Below are 9,261 nucleotides of genomic sequence, written 5' to 3'. Positions count from 1 at the left end.
TTCTTTGAGCTGCAGAGTGTTACCCAGGGAAAAATCTACTCTGGAGCTTACAGATGTGAGCTGAAGAGACAAACTGGGCAATAAAATCCACAACTACGGACCAAACCGGCTAAAAGTTGGTCTGTAGCTGCCCATCAGGAGCTGAGACTTGGAGGGGGGAAAAGGCCATTCAGCACCTCTAGAGCCATAAGAGCCAGGTCATAAACATTTCACAATCTGCTGGGTGGGGGGAGGGAGCCGTGGGTCTGTGATCCTGCCTGGGGTTTGTACCCTGGTCCATGACTGCAACAAAGAATGAGCATGAGGAATTTGCTAATATGAGAAGAATGGAGGAAAAAATCTAGACAGATGAGGGACTGCAGGAAAAGGTGGTAGCTGTGACTGATTATGTCAATTCATGTACATTTGTGACAGCCTCATCCCACTGCAGACTTCAGGAGTCCATGAACTCTGACAGGTGCTTTTTTTGTATTCTTGGTGATGTCAAAGGATTCTTACCTGAATATTGTTACTGTGGACACCAGTATCATTTTGCTACAAGGCAATGAACAAGTTGGGTGAGGAAAAAGTACAGCTTAGAGTTTATCCAAGGACTTTCTGCTTAAAATGAATACGTATTTCCAGCTCTTTGTTACTGACTTCAAACTTTCCTACAGATTATGTATGTCCCATCTTGCTCTATATCAGCTTTCAAAAACTGTCTTGCGGGACATACTGCGTGAATCTGTCTTGGCATTCATTCTTTTTTTAAATGGGAGATCCTATAAATAGCTCAGCTCAGACTCTACAGGTTGGTTAGACATCCTCTGGGTTCAGTTCCCTTCTTCCTGTGAGATACATGCGCCGTTGTGTGTATCCTATGGCTATATAATTTTTATAGTTCTTTTAAAAAGAAATTATAAATAATACTGTAAAATGAAAAAAGTAGTCATAAAATCTTAGTAAAATAAAACATGATTTATTGAAAAATGCTCTGAATCAAAATTACTGTGTATGATTTAGTTGCTCTCTTCTCTCATGCCTTCTGATAATTTTAATGATCTTCCTCAAAGTTCTTTAGAGTCAGTAGTGATGTTGGAGGAGTTGAGCTCTACTCAGCTCTGTAGAGCTCACAACAGTTTTTATTTTTAAATTCCAAACCCTTTAAATCTTATCAATTTTCATTTGCTCTTTGAAGACAAAGTTCCTTTGATCGGGAGTTACACTGTTCATTGATTTTCTGGTTTGATTAGAGCCTTACTGTGATGAACAGTACATGGAAACTTCCTTATGAAACTGAGAGAGTAAATCTGTGCTGGCAAAACAAAGTAACCTGCAAACTTGCATGACTGAAGTCTGGCTTTTTATCTGTTGGTTTCATGGCTTTACAAATGGTTGCGCACCAGCAAAAATAATCTGCTGTGGAAACCAAAGTAGCATGACATTGTACCTGCAATCTCAAAAGTCCAAAAAGTTTAGATACAAGCTTCTGGGTCTGGGCTGCTGCTTTTTCCTGAGAGTGCTGCAGCATTGTCAGCTGGGCTTCCACTCAGCAAAATCCATTCTGCTCAGGATTTTTTTCTGGTCTCAATTCACAGTTAAGTGAACTGCCAGTAATTTTAAAGCTCTGCATAATGCTTCTCTGTGCATATAAGTGTGTGCGCATGTCTATAAATATAAAAGTATTTCTGTATGGATGTTAAACCAGAGCTGTTTGCTGCCTGTTTTCTAAGGCCAATTCTTTACAGCTCCTGATGGAGACCAGTATGGTTCTGGCTGGGTTGCTGTGTCCCCAGGTGCTGGGAGGAAGAGAGGAGGAGAGGAAAGGCAGTGCTTGCAGTGTGGTGCTTGGTGGCCCTTTCCTGTGCTGTGTTGCAAAGCTGTTCTTGCTGCTGTCAAGTCCTTTCAGTATGTATTTTTTGTGGATTTGAGTGGGACAGAGTGCTGAGCTGTGTCTGGGAAACACAATGGGTTGACAGGAAAACAGTGCACCTAACATCAGGAGTCTGTGAAAACTTGAAAGAGCTCTAGACAGAAATATTTTGCATTTGACTCTGGACTGTAGCCTTTGAGGCCAAACTCAGCCTTCAGTGTTAAGTGGCTGCTAAGTATTTCCCTTCTTGTCTCAATGCTAACTAACTGCTGGGAGAAAGGTGCATATTCCAGGAGGGCTGGGGAGGGCGGATATGATAAAGAGGAGACAGAAGAGCATCCTCTTCTCTTTAGTTCAGGAGCACAGCTTTGTGGCCAGATACTTCAATCCACAAACCTGCAAGAGGAATGGCCTTGTGTTAAACTTATAACGTACAACTTCTCATTTACATGAGCCACTTTCACATGTTCCCTTCCAAAACAGATCCTGTAACTGCTGAAATGCAGCTGCCTTCAGGGTGGGCACAGGCATGTGGCCAGTCCCCGCAGTACGCTGTGCCTGGGTCCAGAGAGCCTCTTGTGACTTAGCGTTGAGCTGTTACCAACAGGCCCTCTCCAACCAACTGTTCCGTTTTGCCAAATGTTATTTTTGCTTTCTGAGAGCATGGGGAAGATTTGGGGGTGATACAATTTGGGGCTCAGCATGGGGTTTTCAGCCCTATGGAGGTCTGCCTTTTGCGGGGCCCCTTGCATGGGTCCCAGGGTAGGAACATCTGGACAGCAATGTACATGTAACATGCCTGAAGACACCAGACAACTTTTCCCAGAAAAAAGCAATCAAACCCAACTGTAAGAAGGGGAGGAAAGGTGCCATTTCCCGCTATCAGAAGAAAATGCTGTGTTATGTGAGCTGCCGTAAGGAACTGGATAGGAACTGTTCCTTATGCTACATGATAGGAAATTATGTGTACTGCTCCTTCAGAGGATCTCAAAACACTTTGCAAGCTTTTTTCCTTCCTGTAGGCACCTACAGAGACTTGCTGATAAAGCTGCCCAAATGCAGGCTGTGCCTGTGCCGTCAGAGCTCAGCTGCTCTGTCCTGACCAACCCCGCTCTGTCCACTCGGTAAGCTCAGTGCTGTCTGAGGACTTGCACTTCTATTTCCTTGTTTTCTGTATGAGATGTTGGTCACTAACAAGGATGAGGAATCACATGCTGTAGGGCTGGCACAGCTGTAGGAGCAATAGTTTCATCAGGTTTTTTCTCTGGAAAAACATGGCTTTTCCCCATGGCCCTGTGTGCGTAATCAGGCTCTGTTTGCTCTGCAGCGAGCTTGAGCCTGTAGGGGCAGGTTTGTGGATTCTGAAGCCATCTGGATAGTCTGAGGCCACTTCATGTTATTAAGTATGAAAATAAGTAGCTATCAGTGTAGGGCTATCTACTTATTTTATTTGGGGTCCTGACAATGACACCTTGTTTCAGAGGGGAGTGTCTCTTAAATGCAGTTTGCACTTCTCCCTGTTATTTTTTCTTGCTTGTGCAAACTCGGGCAGACAACACTGCTTCACTTAAGCCCGGTTTTATTAAAGATGATAGGATAGTGCTTTCTCAGAACCGTGTGCACAAAGGGAAGTCTGCACGGGTTGGGTTGCTGGCTGCTGCACCCGAGCACTGATACAGATGAGCAATGATCCAAGACTGGCTCTTTCAAAAGATCATTATTAATAATTTGGATTTCTGTTGCATTTCAGCAGTCACCCGGACAGTAACTTTATGCCTCACACTTGATCTTGCTCTCAGGGCAGAATGCTGTCCTGGAAGTACCTCCTAGACAGAGGTGGTGCATCCTGCGCAGCCACTTGCAGACTCAGATCCGGGTTGCTGAAGCCTCCTGCTAGCTGACACATGTTATCTGTTCTCCCGGAGTCTGAGAGCCCCAGACACCAGCCAGAGATGGCAAGATGATCACACCATCTCAGAAGGCTCCCAATTCAGAAGGTAAGAATGAGGAAGGGTATGTGTGCAGAGCAGTCCCCTACAGGGTCCTGTTGAGTGCTAAGGGTTAAAGCTTCATTTAAGGTGGGAGTAGTGCCAGAAAACATTTGCCTTGCTACAAAACACAGAGGGGAATGTTTCTTTCTAATCACCTCCTCAAAGAGATGCAAAGCAAAAGCTCTTGGCCTCTGCTTTTGTCATCACACATCCCCTCCCTTCTGTGCTGCCCTACCTCGTCCCCTTCAGCATAGCAGGAGAGCCTACTGTTAGAGCTAGGCACAGCAGGATTTTTACCTGCTGCTGTAAATGAGCTTGGAGCAGAGCTGTGTATGTCGCTGACTTACACGTCAGATCCACTATCTCTCCCATCCCTTTCCACCCCCCCAGCCTCCAATTTGCCAGTGAATTGTTAGACACCAGCACATTCACCTCTGTCTTCCCAGCAAACTGCCTGAGGGCGCTCCATGGACAGACAGACAAGAGGGTAATGTGCTAAATTCCCCCTTTGCTAGTGATGAATTTCATGGGGATTGCTCCTGTTAGCCACACTTTCCAGCAATAGTAACAAATTCACTTTTTTTTTTTCACTTTTAAAACCTTTGGTGCAACTAGAATGGCTGGGAGAAAGCTAGTTGTTAACTAGTCATGGGTAATTAATGACTCCACCTTCCCCATCAATCAGCTGGGAAAAGACAAAAGGATTTGAGTACTTGTGGCAAATGTGTGTTCTCTAGACATACTGATACGCAGTGTGCAAATGAAGTGGCAGCAGGAGACCATCTCATACCCTTTTGTGGAAGAAGCAGCAAGTCATGATACACATCCCACGCTCTTGTCAGGTGAAGAGTCTGAAATTCCCAGTGCTGCTGCTGCTGTTGTGCAGCTTCATACTGTGTGGGATGTTGATCCATCTTGCTGCTAGCTTGAATCTGACCCAATTTTTCTTCTGTTTTTCCTTTTCAGATTCTGATTATGGTTGTCTTCCGCTTTCTACAATTAAAATACTAGCATTAGAAAAGCAGGACATGGAGGGGGCAGATTTGATGCTGGCTTTCCTTTTGTAGCAGAGCAGAAAAGCATTTCTGCGTCCTGTTTTCTTTATGTCTGGTAGCGGCTGTGCAAGTACAAGCAGGGGAGATTTGACCTTGATACCATTTTCAGCTGATCTTTTCCCTTCCAATTTATTTTTCCTCATTTGTAATAAACTCCAGGTGAATTACAAGTTGATGTTGCTCCACCACATTACAGTCTCCTGCTCAGGGTTACTGAGACTTCCCAGTTCTGGATGTCCCCAGGTTAGCTGAAGGAGAAGAGTCTGTGGTGTTCTGTATTATCCAGTAGTTTTAAAGGAATGTCAGGAAGGCTGGATGTGGTCCTTCAAAGGTGCCAGGATCCTCATATAAAATCCTCCTCAGGACTTTCTGAACTCTTCAACCCCTTTCTTTTAAATGTTCTTCCCTGCCACTCCAAGCATTGGCCTTTCTCTCCCTGCCTAGTACTGGGATGACTAAAATTCAATATACTATTGAAAAAGAGCCTGTCCCTCCTCTGTTTAAACTCCTTTGTCCTCTTTGCATGTCCTTGCATTGCCTGCTCCAAAAGGCAGTAAAAGCAGAACTAAAGGGATGTTGCTTGGTTATAGAAACTGACTAAATAAATTCAGAATATGTTTTGCATGTCAGACTAAAGATCAGATGGCCCAATAACATCACTGACAAAATAAATAAATGTTTATTGTATTTGGGAGCAAAACTAGACCGTGAATCAGCTGCAGCCTTATAGCAATGCTCTTTGAAATGAACAGAGCTCCTGAATTTGCTGTGTGGGATCCAACATGGGCCCATTGAGACCAATATCCTGCTTTTGACCTCCTTCTTTTGAACATCTTTGACCTTTAAATGTTAGTATAGCAATTTCTGTACATGAATGCATAGAACTCCCTTCTTCACTGAGGTGTAGTGGCTGTTCTGTGCCCTGCAGCATGAGACTTGATTGCTGTCTCTTAGCACTTGTAAGCACTTGTAAGTACAAAAGCTAATGGTCACACTTGCAGAATAAACTAATTAAGGGAAAATGCTCAAGTCCTTCAGTTTTTGCTCAGCCTTCCTTTCAGTAAGAGTGGTGACTTGAACAAGGCCTAAAAACCAGTGCCTGATCCACCATGACACTCTTGGATCACTTGCACTAGCCCTGGAAGGTGCCAGCCAAAGTAGTTTGGTGCCAGTAAAATTATATGCTAGTATGGCTGTGTCATTAAATAATTTTAATTTTCACTCATGAAGCTCAGCTGAAAAGATACTGCATGTAGAGCAGCCTCAGTCCTGAGCTTTAGAACAGATCTGATGCAAAGGTGAGGACCCTGCCATAGAAAATCAGCACAATAGGAAAATTAACTGTGCAGTTAAAGCCTGTGAACAGAGATTGGCTCGGTAAGTAACGTTATATCATCAAATGTGTTTCTGTTAGTGGAGAAGACATCTGTTGGTGAATGAATGTGTTGCTGCAGCATCCCAGTCATGAGAGCAAACTTTACCACAGGCTGTTAATCACCCACTTGGGAAGGAACAAGCACAATACAGTCCTGATTCTGATACCAGAAATCAAGAGCAAAATGATTCTGTACTTTGGAGATTAAAATTATATCAAATCCTTGGAATACCCAGAAGGAAATTTTTCCTGCTTGCTATTTAAGTGATTTTTTTGTTTTGTAGGTAAGTCTTCAACTGATGTTTTTGGTCTTGTCTCTATTTGTTTAAAAGTGCGTTAGCAGTAAATCAAGGTGCATTTCCCCTGTAGGGTTTCCTGTATGTCAAAGCCATGTTAATTCTCTTTGATTTTCTTCCCTTAGCCCAGCCATTGCTGCAGATCCTTCCTCTCTTTGTCCCTTTGGACATCAAAGGATCGCAAGGGGACAGCCCTGGCGAGAAGCTCCTCCCTGCTCATTAGCCTCCATAAAACAGGAACTCACCTTGGCTAGCTGCGCTTGGAGTCCCATCCTCATTCCGGTCACTCTTGACACTGGATCTCAGAAGGAAGGGCTTTTACTTGCTTCAGGAAATCAGATGTGCTTTTGAACTGGACTATTTTGGCTCCCCTTGTAAGAACTCTGGTGGCTCTTTTGGCCGTGCAACCTCCTAGACTCCACAGTACATGGAAAAATGCAAGCTTTACCAGGTAGGTAAAGGACTCCCTCCTTTTCCTTATTGTGCGGAAAGATCCTAGACTTATGCCAAGAACATACAATAATTTTGTAAAGAGAACAAGTGCTCCTGAAGGGTTACCAGTATTTACAGTAGTGTGCATGTGGCTCGAGAGGATTTCTAAAATGTGGGTTTGTTTTTGGTTTTGTTTTTTTTATTGGGAATAGATGAGAAATTGTGGGTTTGGGTGTTCTTTGTGAGCCTTGGAAGATCTTTTGTAAGGTAGCAAAGGTTTACTCACAATTGTGCCCAAAACTCCCTTATCCGTATCACTTTGTGCAATGTGATCGTTTACTGAAAGCTAGAGGTGTTGTTCGTATATAGTCTGCAAAGTACCCTGAGTTCCTTCAGGTTGAAGGCCACAGAAGGTTTGGAAATATTTGTTATATTGCTAATACTAGTTCTGATACAAACTGTCTGGTTTTTCTTTTGTTTTTTCTCCGCCCTTTGAAAGTATAAACCCCAAGCAGACGTACCCCACCTCTACCAGGTTGATGCCCAAACACAGGATTTTTGTGATTCCCTTAGGATTTTATTTATGTTTTTCTTCATCAGTCCATCTCATAGGATGTTGTTAACCTCTTCTGTGTGGGGCATGGTTGGATTGGGCCCAATGACAGATGTGCATTGGGAAACTTAAGGGCCAGCCCAGCGGTACTGCATTTGTCAGTAACTGAAACCCAAAGTTAGTCTTGGGTTTTACTCTGCATCGGCAGGAAACAACTATTTACCTGGTTTAGGTATGCAGTTCACGTGCGCGTTAGAGGTGACTGGGTATTCTCAGCTTCCTTTCTCTACTTCTGCAATGTGTTATTCCATTGATAAGCAAAATACATGTGCAATGACTCAGAAGATTTCCACCTTCACTGTTGTTTTGGGTTTTTATAAAGAAGTCCATACTGTGTTGATCTGATTCATACTGATTTCTGCCACTTCAAGAGAATTTTTACTTGAAAAGCAAAAGAGCAACAGTGAAAAAAATCACAGACTGTATTACGGTATTTTATCACGTTAAAGATTCCAACTATTGCAGAAGTCGCCCCTTTTTCTTACTGAGCTGTTTCTGGTGTATGACCCCACACAGCAGAAATACTCCAGGTGATGACTGGGTGCATTTGAGAGGTGAAGCCACTGCATTTGTAGAAACACTGTACTTATGTTACTGCCAAAAAGCTTACTGGTTCCGAGAAATGAGGTTCCCTCCAGAGAGTTTGGGTGTTTCTACTGACATTTATGAGATCAGAGGACATGGGGTTCTTTGTTGTTGTTGGCAAGATTAATTTCTTAGAAAGTTTTATATATTTATGTGCATTTCTTCCCTGTGGACACTGGATAGCTGTTAGTGTTGGACTTCTTCACTGAGAAGTTAACAGCAGTGAATGTAATAATAACTAATTATAGGGAAGGTAAGAAGCCTACCTTTTACCTTGGAGTTTTCCCAGTGTTGCAAACTCTATCCCATACTTTGTGGGAAGACTGCAACAGATTTTCTGACATCATACCATTGACAATTAATTGAGGGACTGCTTCAGGTCAGTGGATTATACTCTACCATCTTCTGTCCAAAGATTTTAGCCCCCCCCCAAGCATTACTGAATTCACTCTCATTTCTGTTTCTTTTCTTTCCATCTCCAAGATAGGAAAAGGATATGTACAGCCTATTCTAGATACAGAAACTGAAGGACAAACTGCACTTACTTGTACAAGGACTTTAAAATCAAGCATGAAATAGATTGAAGATCTCTTAATTTTCAGTGCCTTTATTACAGCGACTATCTTCCTTTTCAACCTAATCTTGGCATAAGGAATATGTTTTAAAATGTGCCACATGTGGTGTTACCAACACAATGATAATAATAATGAAAACTTTAAAAATAGCTTAGAACTAAAATTCTTGGAGAATGTTTAAATCTCTTTCAAATAATACTTAAAATAAAAATAAGTTACATAGAAGAGGAAACAATGGAAGTACAGATCTAATGTGTTCAGTTCAGTGCTTGGACACCCTGCCACAAACCTCCTTGTGCTGCAGTTCCAACATTGCGGGCATCTTCGTGGGGAAGATGTGTACGAGAGTCTTGGCATTAGTCACGTAGGCACAAACTAGGAGTCAACTTGAAGTGCCTTGCAAGCCAGCCTTCGGCTCTGCAAAGAAAACCCAAAGTGGATCCTACCAACGGATCCACCACTGCAGAATCCTGCTGAAGCTGGTTGC

At 42.9% G+C, this 9,261-nt stretch overlaps 1 protein-coding gene across 1 annotated transcript in view; it reads left to right on the top strand.

The window, feature by feature from the left end:
• Positions 1–6,710: 6,710 nt before the first annotated feature.
• Positions 6,711–9,261, top strand: part of LOC104130099 (T-box-containing protein TBX6L) — a 13,030-nt gene continuing 10,479 nt past the window's right edge. The window contains exon 1 of the mRNA XM_009643102.2: positions 6,711–7,020. Coding sequence (XP_009641397.1) covers positions 7,005–7,020 — 16 coding nt within the window. The 5' untranslated portion in view covers positions 6,711–7,004. The remainder of the gene's footprint in view (positions 7,021–9,261) is intronic.

Source organism: Egretta garzetta, unplaced genomic scaffold, assembly GCF_000687185.1.
Source record: "Egretta garzetta isolate BGI_Z169 unplaced genomic scaffold, ASM68718v1 scaffold447, whole genome shotgun sequence".
NCBI classification, from domain to species: Eukaryota; Metazoa; Chordata; class Aves; order Pelecaniformes; family Ardeidae; genus Egretta; species Egretta garzetta.
The sequence above is the reverse complement of the archived record's forward strand: the minus strand, read 5'-3'. Positions and strand labels throughout refer to the sequence as shown.